Source organism: Ochlerotatus camptorhynchus, unplaced genomic scaffold, assembly GCF_037179485.1.
Source record: "Ochlerotatus camptorhynchus isolate MF236.1 unplaced genomic scaffold, CSIRO-AGI_Acam_v1.1 ptg000231l, whole genome shotgun sequence".
Lineage (NCBI taxonomy): Eukaryota > Metazoa > Arthropoda > Insecta > Diptera > Culicidae > Ochlerotatus > Ochlerotatus camptorhynchus.
In genome coordinates this window covers 346,987-362,842 of record NW_027040721.1, presented here as the reverse complement: position 1 = coordinate 362,842, position 15,856 = coordinate 346,987, and the positions used below count along the sequence as shown (strand labels likewise).

Below are 15,856 nucleotides of genomic sequence, written 5' to 3'. Positions count from 1 at the left end.
CTGTATTTCTTTTTTGAGTTCAATGACTACAAAGTACAGAAAAATTATCTAATTAGGTTTCCAATTTTCCAAATGGGAACTGTCGAGCTTTACGTTTTCACACCTTCCATCAGATTTTGTACCGCTGTTGTATCCACCTTATTTGATTCTGATGCTTGTATAGAACTGTTACACATTTCCAACTGTCTTATGAGTTTTCTTGAGGTTCCGCTTAACTATTACCCAATATTTTTTCAATTGGGCGCAGCTCCGGCGAGTTTGGAGGATTTTTTTCTTGAGTATGACGTATGTTTCATTGTCCATAATGACGCAATCAAAGTTCTGACGCAATCAATCTGCGTGGGCATAATTTGGATGTTGCTTATGCTCGCGCAAAATGTTGATACGCTGTTCCTCTTGCTTCGACACGATTTTGACAACTGAATGGAAAATGAAAAAAAAATATAGGCAACATTTCGTACACACAGACCAACAAAATGAGCGGTGTTCAAGTTTTTAAATGCACGATTTAAAAAAAAAATACACCAAATTCGTCGCCAAGTCGACCAATTTTTGATCGTTCCACTCTTTATTATATAGTGCGTGTCAATACAATAGAGCCACCTTAAATCTTATTGTCATTAAAAACATTGTATCTCTGTTCTTTGATAACCGATTGTTCAGGACTAATGAAATAACCCAAATGTCATCGTTCCTCATAATGCCACGTAATTTTAATACAAAACTTTTGAGATATTGGCGGATATGTAATATTCGATGAACAAAAAGTTTCCCATAGTTGATCAAACCACTGATGAATATAACTTGGATCACAAAATTGGCTCACTGAAAGTTTATAAAATATAGGGGAGAACAGTACATAACGCACCTCCGGGGTAAGACGCACTTCTTCATTTTGTTTTTAGTTTTTCTTGGAATTTTTAATCCAATTATAGGATTTATTATGCAGGATTTTTAATTCAGATGCTATGCTAGAAGTGCTGCTTGATAAGACAACAAAAAAGTTACGTAAAAGCCATGAAAAACACAAATGAAAGTCAGCTGGTGCGTTCTGCCCAGGGGGTGCGTTGTATACCATTCTCCCCTACTAATATAAGCTTTTCAAATTTCTAAATTGAAACAAATGAAAAGTTTTGTCACTTAGGCTTATCTAATCATAAAGCAAAAATTTAAAAATGTCAAAAGTTCAGAAAAAAGTATCTAATAAATATTAATAAGTGAAGTTTTACATCCCATGCGTGATCAGAGATTTTATGCCTCAGAAAATTTGGATTGAACCCAGGCCTTTTGGGGTGAGAGGCAATCACGCTTACCACTACACCACCGGCGCCGCTACCTCTACAACTTTGTCTCAGACGTCATTTTTGTCAGAAGTGACGTTTTCATGCTACAATTTATTGAAACATGACAAAAACGCCATTTTGAAAAGATCCAAAATGGCCGAATTTTTATAAAAACTGTAAATGATTGCTCATAACACCCAATTATGCAAAATGTTATGTAAATCTGAAATGGTCGAGTTTTTCAATGCGTCATTTGGCCTGAAACTGCGTAACAGTGTATTATAAAGTGTCATACACAGCTACCCGGAAGAAATTTAAGTGTCATTCCAATGCGGTTGAAAGGAACTGGGTCAAACAAGTAGAAAAAATTCCGTTAAGAGGTTTGACAAATTTAAAGATATAAAAATGATCCCTTCCAGCTTGATGCTTAACGTGGTATAACTTTTTTCACCATTCACTAGAGATGAGTCAACCAGAGGAAGCGTAGGATCTGGAATAAATGGAAGAGTTGAAAGAAAACCTCAAAAACATAAATCAACAAGTTTCATTTATTTTAGCATTTGAACCAAGCTTGTCAATCAATAACCGTCGTAGCGTCTGCGGTAACGTCTGCAATGCAAATACTCCACTGCAGACGTTATCGATTGTTATCTATTAACAACTCTGATTTAAACTAAGATTTTTTTACTTTTTATTATTTGGTACCAAGCCATTTTTTGATTTTCTGGAAAGCGGGTCACAATACTTTCATCATTAATCTAAATTTAAGTATCTATCATTGAAAGAAAGAAAAGAAAATTCAGAAGCCAACAATAAAACGGAAGCTATCTCATTCATCATTTTGTATCTACTCCTAACAGCTGAAAAATGCAGCGGCCAACGTGCTACGGGAAACCTGGTTAATATACAAACACACGCGGCTAGTGAAGCGCGTAAATCCTGGCCGAGTGCGGACACATCAGCGGAAGTTCCTGTTAGCTATCTACGCGTGAGTATAAATCAAATAAAAATAAAGGCTAATGAATAGCAATAAGTACTTGTAAAATAATAGTATAAAAAACAATAGAATCAACCTGTTTTTTTTAAATAGGAGTTTTCATAATAGATTAAGTTATCTTAACTATAAAAAATCAATTTTTTTCGCGAGTAAACTAAACCCAACACACAATTTAGTTGGTTAAAAGCTGGATAAGCCTACTATTATTTGCCTAGAACAATATATTCCTGTATAACCTGTACTGCAGCTTAAACTATTTGTTGATAAATTTTAATATTTATATAGTTTAAAACTTATGAAACAGAATGTACTATTTACCTATTGTGGTAACACTGTCATCATTTGACCAATACAATATGTTTGTGCAACGTCAATAATGTGTATACCTATCCTACTAGCAGTAGAACACAACTACACATAAATTCCGCTAGTGGGAAAAAGGGATCCAAAATCCCACGTAATTAAAGGCCACTGCATAGGATCCCTGAGCTTCCCTTAGCTAAGTCGGTAAAGGCGCAGCGATAAAGCAAGACCATGCTGAAATTTTCCGGGTTGAAGAATTTCTCGACTTCTCTGGACATTAGTATAATTGTACTTGCATTTCGTTTTTCACTCGAATTTCATTTCACTTGTAGTGACATCATAATGTTTGTTTCGATCAGCTGCGTAGGAAATTTAATATGGATTATAGAATTTCTTTATGTTACCAAAATTTATGAATGTGAAGAACATGAATGTTGTGTAAGGGTTCTATAATTTTTATAATGTGGCCGCTTTATCGGTCAATCTAGATTATCCGGAGAAACAAGATATGGCCACTTTACATCAAAATATCAATCGCATATTATATACACTATGATCTTGTGATTTTGAACAAAATAGAGGAAATCGCAATGTTCCAGGACAATTTGTATAGTGAGGCCACTTTATCGGTCGTTCTGGATCCTCTGTTGGGGCAGAAGAAATTCCCTGAGGGTGTATATGGTGTCGTTAAACATATACTTAATTTCCAGGAATATACCTAACGTAAGATGCAAAAGTATGTCGATAGACGCATTTCCTATTTTACCGCGAACTCGGGTTGACTCCAGCCCTCAATCTCAGCAGGCAAATGTCTCTGGCCAATGAGACCCACATCAATCGATTCAGCAGAATTTTTCTTTTAAGAATATGTATAACATGGTGACTGAAACCGTTTGTCATCCGAGATATTCAAGTTAGTCACGGCTTTGTAAATTATTCCACCCAGCCTCACATATTGTGAGCAAAGGGGGATAAAACGGAAGTGAGGTATTGACAATCATATTGATTCATATTGACGACAAAATCTAAGAAGTTTGATTCTGGGATTCAACATTTCCCTTTTTCCCCTGCTCTTTGGCTACAGCAGCAGATGGGACCTGATCCTGGACATCTTTTGTCGGGAACGTTGTCATTTGTCTCGAAATAGTCCATCGTAGAAAACAAATTTAATGAAGGGCCAGCCGTGTATTGGATGACCTACCAAAATTATTGTTGAAAATATTGAACAACTGAGAACTCTGAGCTTCTTGCCTTGAACAAAAAAGTTACCCGGAGCCTCGAAAAGTGCACCTCACGTCAAATCCGTGGACCTAATGAGATGTAACATAGACGCACGGAATCACCTAAGAGGAAGAGTTGACAATTGGCTTCTTCCTCTTTTATTTCTATCTCTATCTCTATCTTTATCTATCTCTATCTCTATCTTACCCACATAAAATCGGCCAATCAGGAGCTGGTTCACGTTTGACAGAAAAGTGGTTCATTTTTGCCCCCGTATTGTCACCTCTTCTCTTAGGAAATCACCGGGAAAGCGAACAAAGGGAGCACCAGAGAGCAGACAAAAGAACCGCGTATTCTTTCGGGGAGAAAAACTGGAAACACGTGTGTACAAGTTGCTGATTTATTGCGTAATTAATTAAAACTTCAAAAGGCATTAAATGCAGCCAGTAATCAAGTTATTTTTCTCTTCAGCCAAGGTGGCTATACATCAAGGTGCTCATTCATTCCCAATACTCCTCCTGGATGAGTACCACCCTAATCACTTCTTTAGTCCTACTTTCCTCAAGAACTTATCCAGTATAGCCAGACTGGTTTAGTAAGAGCGTCGGCGGTCATCTCCTCACTTTCTACAAGTGAGTACACCAAATCTACAGTCCTATGTTCACACAAATCACGGATGAAGTGTCTCTTCGTATCTATGTGCTTCACTCTGCCGCTACATCTTCCAGTTTTGGTGAAACTCATACATCACATGTTATCCTCGTCAGTGTTGGCAAAATCATCAATCAACTGATATTTTTCCACTCTTATACGCTCTCAATATCACGCGTGATATTGGAACAAAATATCATGCTTAATATTGATTTTACAAGCTCCTTTGATATTGCGAGACTATTCACCACATGCATAAATCTAGTTGAGAGTTGACTCGACACAAAAATGATTCCGTTGCACATCGTTTTCTTAGAAAGAGAAAGTATAGCTTACCATCTCTTTTAACTCTTCACCGATGGCAAAAACGAAGTGGCTGCCATACGTTATGGAAGTTTCGGTTGCGTTCGAGTGTACAGCAACTCAATCTCAACACAGTTTGTTAAGATTTGCAGCTGTGAGTTTAATTAGCTTGATTTTCCGAGCTGCCATATCACAGCTTGCAAAATCAACCGCAGTTGTATGTTTGTTAATTTTTGTTTACGGAAATCAAGCGTAATCTTGGGAATTGGTGAGATTTGATTTTTTTGATATTTTCCCAACACTGATCCTCGTACATAACTGTCGGATTCCTTTCCGACTCCTCTAGCTCCTCCAATAGTTGTCTCAGCCACATCGCTTCCAGGCCAAGCATAACGCGTTATATTCAGCCTCCAAGGACGAAATAACAACTCTTGCTGGCCCAACTGACGGGCCCACCTCCGTAAAAGAATGTGAATCCCGTGGTAGAACGCCGCGTACGTCTGTCGCTTGTCCAATCGAAGTCTGAAAATCCTCCTAGCTTCCATCCGTCCTGCGGTCCATAGCTTAGCTTGAAATCCTTGGTCCCATTCGGGTCAAGCATTGACGGCCAGGTACAGACGCGCGCCAATCAAGCTCCTGTACAACGTTGTGTCTTCGAACGGTTTGCTTCCTGTAATATACTCTAGATCTATCGGTGTCTTCACGGCATGAGAGTTATCCATCTTGAACTTCCGGAGTATGCACTCCCCAAGTTACCATAGGCATGTTATTTCGCGTTTTTGATTATATACGGGCCTCATCAGAGCTTACAAATACTGATATAGCCATTGTTCAGCAGTATATAGCCAAAAAGGCGAATGGTTACTTGGGCTTCTCTTTCGATCTCATACGCGAAAAAATGATGCAGCCTGACCAAGGGATGTTACTTCGAACTTGTCACGAAGATTCCTGAATACATCATCAATCTCTTTCTCGACGAGATAGACGACTCTCCGTCCATGGCGTAAGTAGAGATAAGGGTCAGATTCGCAAGCCTTGAACTTCAAATCCAGCAGCACCGCGTGTAACGTTTTATTCCAGCATCTAGCCGACTGTCGCAGGCCATAGATGCTCTTACGCAATCTGCAAACCATGTCCTCCTTCCCCTTGATAGAATATCCGGGCAGCTGGGACATATACAATTCCTCGTCAACTGTTCCGTTCATATTATTTTAGCAGTAAACCTTTCTTGCTAGCCACCGCCAACAGCACATGTAGCGTCGCCTGTCGGGTAACCGGAGCGTATATCTCTGTGAAATCAATTCCAAACAACTGAGTGTAGCCTTTAGCGACAATACGCGGCTTGTGTTTGATTACCTTCCCCGCTTCATACCGCTTTAACTTAAAGACCCACTTCACTTCAATCCCTTTCTTCCCAGGGGTAATAGCACCTACTCCCATGTCTGGTTCACGGCATGTGCCGCTATTTTCGCGTTAATGGCATTTCTCCAATCTGGGACTAGAATTGCTTCTCTATAATCTTCGGGCTCTTTATCTACAGTCACTTGCCCCACTACAAAGTCTTTGTAACGTCCAGGCAATACACCTCGAGTACGTCGATTAGCTCTGTTTAACACTGGTTGTTCTTCTGGAAACTTCGGTTCGAAGCCAAGGAAATCACTTTCGTTCATTTCACTAGCATCATCATACTCAGACTGTTCTTATTCATCAAGCACTTGTGAGCGTCCTTCACTTTCACGATCCTCAAGAAACACTTCTTCTTCTTCTTCACAATCACTCACGCTATCACCACTCTGCTCCACAGGAATCTCCGAAGCAACTGGCTTCTCCTCCGCCTGTTCTGAATAATTTACCAGCTCCAGAAAGCGCACGTTGCGGCTTATAGTGATGCGGTTTGTTGCGAGGTCAAGAAAGCGATAGCCTTTGTGCTGACTTGAGTAGCCGACAAACACTAGCTTCTTAGCTTTCGTCTTTGGTCGGGTACGAGTACATACCCAAGTAACCAAAAGTTCTGATAAAAGGCCATTTGTGGCTTAAGCAGCTTAGTTAGTGATGGTCTTTAGAATTCTAAGCAGCCTCATTTTTAAGTCGTTATAAGAACTTGAAAGTTCCGGTATCATAATTGAAGAGCATTCTAAGCAGCTTCTGGCGGAACTTGAACGGAACTTTTAGAAAATAAATTAAAAAAGGTTTTTGTCCTCTACACCAATTCTATGTTTAGTTCGCACTTTTATGAAAGTTATTTCTAAAGGCAGGTATTAATGTGTATTGATTTATCAGCATTAGTAGTAGTAATGTAATGGAGCTGTTTGAAGAATTAAACCCAGTCCTTCTGCGTGAGAGCCCCAGCACGAACCGCTGCGTCATCTGAAATATATTAATGTGAGCTGTTGTCCCGCCTACTGTTGGAGTTTTTAGTGCCAGCTGACTGCCTTGCATACGAAACACAACACCTTGATGAATTTGAAATTGGTATTTGCCCGCATGGTATTCCAACACATTTGTGGTGCAGTGGTTAGCGTTAGTAGATCGCATGCCGAATACACGGGTTCGAGTCCAGGAAATTACTTTTTAATTATTTTTTTATGTGTTAATTGAATGTTGATGCACTGCATAAATATAAGAATTATGATTTATTCGGGCCACTGATCATTTAATATTTACGTACATTACATTTTGTTACTAATAAAGACTTGTGCGGATTGCTTCATGTGGCTTGAAAGTTCTGTCGGAACTTTATTTGAACTTTATGGAACTTGAAAGTTCTGTCGGAACTTTATTTGAACTTTATGGAACTTGAAGGTTCGGTCGGAACTTTATTTGAACTTTATGGAACTTGAAAGTTCTGTCGGAACTTTATTTGAACTTTATGGAACTGGAAGGTTTGGTTGGAACTTTATTTGAATTTTATGAAACTTGAAAGTTCTGTCGGAACTTTATTTGAACTTTATGGAACTTGAAAGTTCTGTCGGAACTTTATGTGAACTTTATGGAACTTGAAAGTTCAGTCAGAACTTTATTTGAACTTTATGGAACTTTATGGTTCGGTTGGAACTTTATTTGAACTTTATGGAACTTGAAAGTTCTGTCGGAACTTTATTTGAACTTTATGGAACTTGAAGGTTCGGTCGGAACTTTATTTGAACTTTACGGAACTTGAAAGTGATTTTAATCGTTGAATGCAGAACTTTTGGTTACTTGGGTAGGCTTCGCACCCAAACACTTTTAACTCAGCGAAATCCGGTACTTTTCCTGTCCAAATCTCGTGAGGTGTTTTATCCACAACCCTCGATGACAACCGATTCTGGACAAAGATTGCCGTAAGCACGGCCTCACCCCAATATCATTTGGGTAGCCCTGCATCCAACAGCATACAGTTGGCCATTTCCTGTAATGCACGGTCGTTGAATTCAACGAAAAACCATATGGCAAGTACATCCGCTGTCGATTGTCCAAGCCCCCGGAATAGCACCATCCGCAACAAAACACACGGCACCACAGAAAGTATATTCTGCTACCACTGGTTTGGGCAGCTGTGCATTTTTCGCTTGCACCTGTTTAGCCTGCTGTCCGGAACTCGACTTCTTGCTCGATTCACCCGAACTGTCACTGTGCTTCAAAGCAGCCAACTTGCGGCAATTTCTCTTATAATGGCCAGGTTGCTTACAGAAAAAAAACACTTTGCTTTATCGCTGTTCACCTTAGCATCCACTTTATGAACTTTTTCTTCCTTAACACTAATTCCACTGGATCCTGCTCTTGGACCCGCCCGCTTGTCACACTCATCATTAGCCACAACTAAGTCCATTGTTAAATCGTCCGCTGGCCGATTTTCCAACGATACATCAAAACTCGCGAAAGACGGACGCAAACTACGCAGCATCATTATCACCCGCAACTGCTCACTGATCCCAACACCGGTACTGTAAAGCCGATCGTAAATGTTTTCGATTTCTTCCAGGTGCTTTTCTACATCGCCACCTTCACCGAGATTAATCGAACATAATTGCTGCAGTAGCAATGCCTGGGTGCCTATCGTTGCTTTTGCAAGATAGGTTTTCAAATTATTCCACTTATCGCGCGCGGTTTCTGCTTTCTTGACGAAACGTAGCTGGCTGTCATCAATAAACAACGAAATCGTCGCGCGAGCCTTCGCATCATTCTTCTACCACTGTACATAATTTTCGTCCACTTCCTCTGGATTCGCTGTGGCAATTACGTCCCACAACTCTTCACACTCAAGTAGCGCCTTCGTCCGGAATTTCCAGGAAACATAATTTCCGCTACTCAGTTTCGCGAAAGACACTCGCATGCCGTCCGCCATTTTGATTTATCTAAAATGTACGTATAAAACATTTTTTATCTATGTCACATGGCAAAAAGTTGGAATCAAAAAACCCTAGAAAAAATCGACCTTTCATGATGAGATAGAGAACAACATTTACATATGTACTCTAAGAAAAAAACTAACTTTTTAGGATTTTGATATTTTTTTCTAATATTTTTCCAGAATAAAAATAGGTGTCTGTGCAACAAGTTGCAAAAAGAGTTTTTTTTTTTCAACACGAGTCGTCGTTATTACGACGTAATCACGACGAGTGTTGAAAAAATCAAATTTTGCATACACAATTTCTAGCACTCAAAATGATGTCGAAAAGTAGAACTGCTGCTGGATGCTGAAAGTAGTACTTTTTGACACTGTTATTTTAACTATGAAAAGTAGGCCATTATGTTATTTAAAACAATGTCAAAAAGTGACATGAGTACTAAAAAATGTTTTTTGGATGATGACTTACGTAAAAATTGGGGCCCTTTTTCCCCACTGTCTACATTTTCGCTACTCCGCCAATCGCTAAATTTGAGTTGGCGGATTAACAATTCTGCTAATTTTTTAAGCTATTAGTGAATATATGCTAAATTTGAGTTGAGAGAAAACTTTAATCTAGATTAGCAATTATGCAAACACTTTCATTTAACCATGCTGTTGATAGCCAAGATGTGACCCAGAATGAAATGTCTTTTTCTATTACATGAATATGTCCCACCTGTTTAGCTTGTTATCGTCAAACTTTTCATTTGCACATCTCTCACTCCAGATCCACCCAGTTTGTCTTTAAAAACAGATAAATGATTAAATATTTATAATTTAACACCTGTTGCCTCTAATTGTAGTCGTTTGCTACGGCTGGCACATTAACCAATTTTATCTTAAAGGGTTGCTAATTTCAGTGAGGGTTTGTCGACAACGGTAGACATGTTTATGTGTTAAGTATCCCACAATTATTACATTGAGAACGAAACCAGAAAAGATGGATGTAGAACCACATTCAAGTTTCACACAAATAGAAATAATGTATCAATTACGCCACCGTTAACCATTGTGCCATATATACATAGGTTGGTATACGCTCTAGCAGCTTCTTGAATATAACGTTGCAATGTCTGATGGAAGATGATACAATCGAAACTGCAGCACCTCGTACCTTCATAACACACCGTGAACGAGAAAAGTGGCTAACGCAATTATAATATCCGTATCACATGTCGAGTGCCAAACGATGCCAATTCCATGCTAGCTATCGTGTGTATAATGCATAGTTCTCGAAGCATTTTCTGCTCGATTGACACGTCATCGTTCTACGATTCGTACTAGCGCACCTGGACTATTCCATGCATGCAGACCTCCACCTAGAGCAAGATAATTGAAAAGCTGACGAGTGATTAAAATATTATCACCGACAAGTATAAACGTAAAACGACCGTAAAGAGCTGTTCGATAGACTGTTGGTACCATTCAGTTTGATATAGAAGATCTAATGTGGGGTGATGCATATATTATGTCATGCCCTAACAGAGAAGAGGGGGTATTAGATTTTATAGCAAGCAATACATTAGATATAAGAAAAACGTGACGAAAGGGGGGAAGGGGGACATATTATTCCTCAATTTAACGTGACATAATTAATACATGTCCCCTGTAGGGATGATAGGAGAACTTCATTCCTTTATTGAAAATGAATATAATAGGAGCAAATCAAGATTCACTGATAAACTACCACGATAAACATAAATCATTTTTAACCGTTACGCCCCGTAACGCAGGTAGGTCGCCTCTTCGTGATGCGTTACGGTTTCAGATCTATCACCAAACTCTAGTTCTGACTACTTCAAACTAGAAGAACAGGATTTTTCAGTAATCAAAGGAACACACCTTAGTCATTGTTACACAGATAAAAATTCTGAATTTTAATTGTGATGTAAACATTCATCCACGTAAACTTGTATTTTATTTCACGCAACCGAGCAACTTGTAAACAATGTTGTTTACTAAGATGGGCTTTTGTATACAATATTTGCTACATTGCATGAAATGTGGGAACTTTACATGCTATATAATGTAAACGTATATGATATCCCAAGTAACAATTCAGTAACCATTTGGCATCCACTCTGATTTATGATGGTTTTATAACGGCAATGAACAATCCATTGAGTTTAAATACAGCATTTCAAAGTGTAAAACATTCTTGCTTACACACTAAGAAATTATCGCTGACTTCGGTAATGTTTACCGAAATCTGAACAGCTGAACTTTTCGGTAAAATTTATGCAATTCAATTCAATTGCTTTGCAGCTACTTTGCAACTAGATCTCCACTAAAATGACAAGATTTGATCATTTAAACAAGGTTGAACATGTTTTTATATTATTTTCAAATTCAAAAGCCTTTAAAATGAAGGTCAAAGTTTTACCGAACGTTCAGCTATTCTGCTTTCGGTAAAATTTACCGAACACGGAAACAAAATCTTAGTGTGTAGTAATTCAGCTTTTTGCTGTTTTAAAAACCTTTTATAGTCATGGCAAGAAAGTCTAAAACTGTCTTGTTTTCAATCCCTCCTTAAAACTGTTCTGCAATTCAAGAATAAACATCATTATCAATTGTTTATTAATGTCTTGATAAAATACTTTATAAACGCGTTCTATCATTATAAAGGCAACCATAAAACCATTAGGTTTTTCATTAGATTAGAAAGCATTTATTGTTGCTTTTTAGGTTTTATTTTTTAAAATGCATCATAAACTCCCCACTCTCTCTCTCTCTCTTACAAATTGAGCCTAAAAGATGGTTCCTCATAATTAATAAAAGCCAAAAATTATGACAAGGAAATCTCAAAGTATTCGGCTAGGATGAAAAATTCAAGTCGATTTCAGCAAAATTTACTTCTGGCGGAGAAGAGTAAAGTGAGCGTGGCCCTCAAATTCATAAAACATTGTCGATAGTTTAAAAACATACCAGCCTTCTCCAGATCTTGCGTAGATGACAATCTAAATAACAACGGACAGCAAACCACTGAAACTGTTAGTTAGCGGAGATTAGCTGGTTTCCGATCCATAGCATCGTTGGATGGTGCACTTCTGTAACCATCCGGAAGAAGGTGATCTTTTTCGGGAACGATTGCAATTCCAGCTGTTCGAAATGCGAAATGTTGCAAAACAGTATCGACAACTATCTGAGTAACTGCTCCCAATCCATCGGTAGAAAACCGGCTGGAAGAATCCTGGATCCCACAGCGCAACTATCGAAAGATAAACAAACTTTGACGTTTAACTTTTTGCAGGCTACTTTGCCTCCATAAATGCTGCCATAAATCTGTTCGGGTTAGGATCAAGCAAAATGGCTTTAGATAAATGCAATTCAACCTGCAATTTTTCTTCATAAAAGCAATTTTAAAACCTTATGAATTTGTTAAGGATTTCTTGAAAGCTGGTCTTTATACGTTCGACGGAGCCGCACAACTACCACCAACCAACCGGTAGTTTCACTGTATTTCTGGATGCAGTCACGACAAGTCCGAAAACTTCACGGGCGGGATATGCCGTTGGACCGATTTCGAGGGACAGTGATATCTGGCTCTGATCGGGAAACCCGGATCCTGCAAAGAAATGAGGAAAAACATAACCTTCAAATTAGTTGGAACGCCGATTTTGCTGATGGGGGGAATGCCATATAACGAAGAAGATTTTACTTACGGAATATTGAGAGCGGCCTCACGGAACAAGCTAAAAATCCTGCCACACACAAAGTACCTTTCACCGATATAAATTACTATTATAATTGAACACGGAAACACTTCGACAACTTCGACTGAAAACGCGACGCGACCGACTTCAACGAAAGTTTGCTGTCAACTGAGCGGGCACAATTTTTTCATCCAAAATTAAGTTTAAACTACCCAACGTCAAGTTCGCTCAAGTAAACAACACGTTGAGTAATTTCTACGTAATTTTGAGTTATTTGAAACTTGAAATTTTTTTTTGAGATTTGATCAGGGATCCGATTTGAATTGGACGTGAATGCAAGATAGAGAAAATGATTATCTCAGTTAATAAGGGGTTTAATTTAATTTGCATTTAATTGTTTAAAATTAAAAAAGAACAGTTGAGTTTCGCGAATGTGTTGTGCGGAATCCAACAACATTATGGAGCATATTTGCAGGAAACGTTTTACAAAAAGTTCAAATAAATACACCAACGTTCGTGTTAAGTGTGGAATACTATTCGAACGTGAAAATGAACATGAGTGATACCTAGTTATATTTTGCAGGATATTTACGATCATTAACATTTTTCTGTCAAATCAAAGTTTTTTTAAACCTATTAATGAGTTCTTCTGAAAGTACCTAAACGTTAGGTAAAAAGAACCTAATAACGAAAGCGATATTTACCCAATCGTTTAGTTCAATCGGAAGAAGCCAATTTTAGGTTCTTTTGAACTTAATATTAGGTAGTTTTCTATTTCCGTATACACACTTATAGCGAATTTGTTTATTATTCAGTTCCAACCTGGATCGGGTATCAAGATCGGCTCTGCTTGTTTTCTGACAAGCGTCAGTTTGATCGTTTGTTTTTAAAACCTGTTTTAAAATCTCAGGTTGAGGTTCGCACTGACAAAAAGTTCGGTTTCACACTGATTTGCACCGCCGACTAGCTCGGCATTTTATTTTACTGGATCTCAGTGAAAAACTTTCCGAGATTCGATTAACAAACGAGAATTTATATGAGATCTCAGCTAACGAACAGAAATTTGGCTGAGATCTAAGTAAAAATAAATGGCAAAACTAAGTGTGTACGTTTTACGCCTTGTAACAAGACTCATATTGACCACCGAGATCTTGTAACAAGAAGAATATTTGATAGTCTTCTATGTGATTCCTAATCTTCATTCTTTGTTCTACGTGCTATGCCTTGTTAATAGAAATAAGTCCTCGGGTTGCATAACCGATAATGGTCTTGAAACAAGAAAAAACTGAGTTAGTCTTCATCTTCTATTCGGTGTTCCATAGCTTGAAGTGGTTAAGACTAGGGTTCTGATGCATGGTCATTATCGATGTCATTGCTTAATTTTGTTGCTAAGGAATCCAATTTTGACTGACAAAGGGGTGCGTCTTTGAAGGGTGCTCTCACTTTTCGAAGGGTATAAATAGCGGGACCTTTGAATTAGAATTGATTCCTTGCTATGAAGGCTGTAACTGTATCTAAACCAAATACTTCATCAATATGACATACACTAAACTAAGGACACAGAAGATACTACAATAGATTAAATTACTGGTTGTAAAGGTTTTATGTCACGAATAGAGGAAAAAACGTTCAAAGGCACATCCACGTTCAGATATAAGGGTATACACATAGTTTTGTTTCCAAAATCTCGGTTATTTCGCGACCGGCGAGCTGCTCGGCAGTAAGTTTTACTGAGATCTTGGCAAAAATTATGTTTGTTTGCTGAGTCTCGGTAAATGTTTCGCTTAATCTCAGCAAGCAAACGATCTTAGTAAAACGAATTGTCAAGCTACTCGGCGGTGCCGAAATTAACGAGATTCAGCAAACAAAACTAAGTCTGTTGGGTAAAGTATGAACAGGATGCAATTCTTGCAGTCTTATAAGAAATAAAGTTTTAGCTTAAAACATTATATCTATATGAAACTGATGATACCCGTTCAGAATACAATAACAGTATCGATTATTACTTACTCAACTTACTCTTTGAACACTTTCACAGTTGTTAATTGAGAGCTGTCTAAGCCAGTACACAGCAAAAAATTAATTTTAATATCGCACCAAAGGGGATGCACTTCAATCATGTCGAAAATATGGTGTAATATTACTTGCCAAAAAGGGCAAAATTGTAATTAATACAGTGCATGAACTGACATTACACTGTTTAAATATCATGAGCGTTCGCAGAATAAAATACTAAGGTTGTAAAACTATTGGTTGGTTGACACCCTAAGGAAAAACATTGATTTACTACATTAGATAGAAGCTGAATAACATCATAACTCTTGTATTCTATTGATTGATTGATGATGATTGGGTGGCTTATTAAAGCATTATAAAAGATTAATATTCTATTTTAATTTATTTTCCAGACTACGAAAAGTGAAAATGGACCAACGAAAATTGATGGACAACGCTAACACGATAACCGACATGGCAAAGGTTGTTAATTCACTTCACTCCACCGAACGAAAAAACTAAGTAACATTTTTTCTTTCAGACTCAAAACACCGTTTACGAAATCGTTTCCGACATGTCATCAAGGCAGGATTCACTGGAAGAGCGCATCACTACCTTAGAAGATAAGTTACAATCCATACAGGTATGTTACGGTTTCATTTAGCTGCCACATGCCCACATTCCGTTTGTTATGAAATATTACTTTTAGACGCAAATCGAAAATCTTCCGGAAGTTTTGACCCGTTGCCTAACACAGCATCAAGAGCGCATAGATCAACGAAGAAACTTTCTCCATCCTGATGCGGCAGTAACGGGGTCATCTTCCGGTTTACCAACTCCGGCTCCTCCACTTGGTTCACCAATGATGCTGCCGCACTCCAGGTATCGTGAAGCATGCCGCAATAATTTCCTATTCTCGTAGAAGCTGCATCCGCATATTGACCACATCTAACAATCAAAAAACAAAACTGACCCGTTCGAACAAACAAAATGAAATCCCCTCAAAAAAAATAACAATACGCTAAACAAAAGACACGTGTACGTCACCTTCCCGCCTGCTTCCGAGTTGATGTTCGGTGTT

The 15,856-nt window shown here is 38.3% G+C and overlaps 1 protein-coding gene across 7 annotated transcripts in view; it reads left to right on the top strand.

The window, feature by feature from the left end:
* SK (small conductance calcium-activated potassium channel) overlaps window positions 1-15,856 on the top strand; it is a 685,909-nt gene that overhangs the window by 659,960 nt on the left and 10,093 nt on the right. For all 7 annotated transcript variants that reach the window (XM_065225563.1, XM_065225561.1, XM_065225562.1 and 4 more), the window contains 4 exons: window positions 2,144-2,271; window positions 15,189-15,258; window positions 15,317-15,418; window positions 15,485-15,657. In XM_065225563.1, coding sequence (XP_065081635.1) covers window positions 2,144-2,271; window positions 15,189-15,258; window positions 15,317-15,418; window positions 15,485-15,657 — 473 coding nt within the window. The remainder of the gene's footprint in view (window positions 1-2,143; window positions 2,272-15,188; window positions 15,259-15,316; window positions 15,419-15,484; window positions 15,658-15,856) is intronic.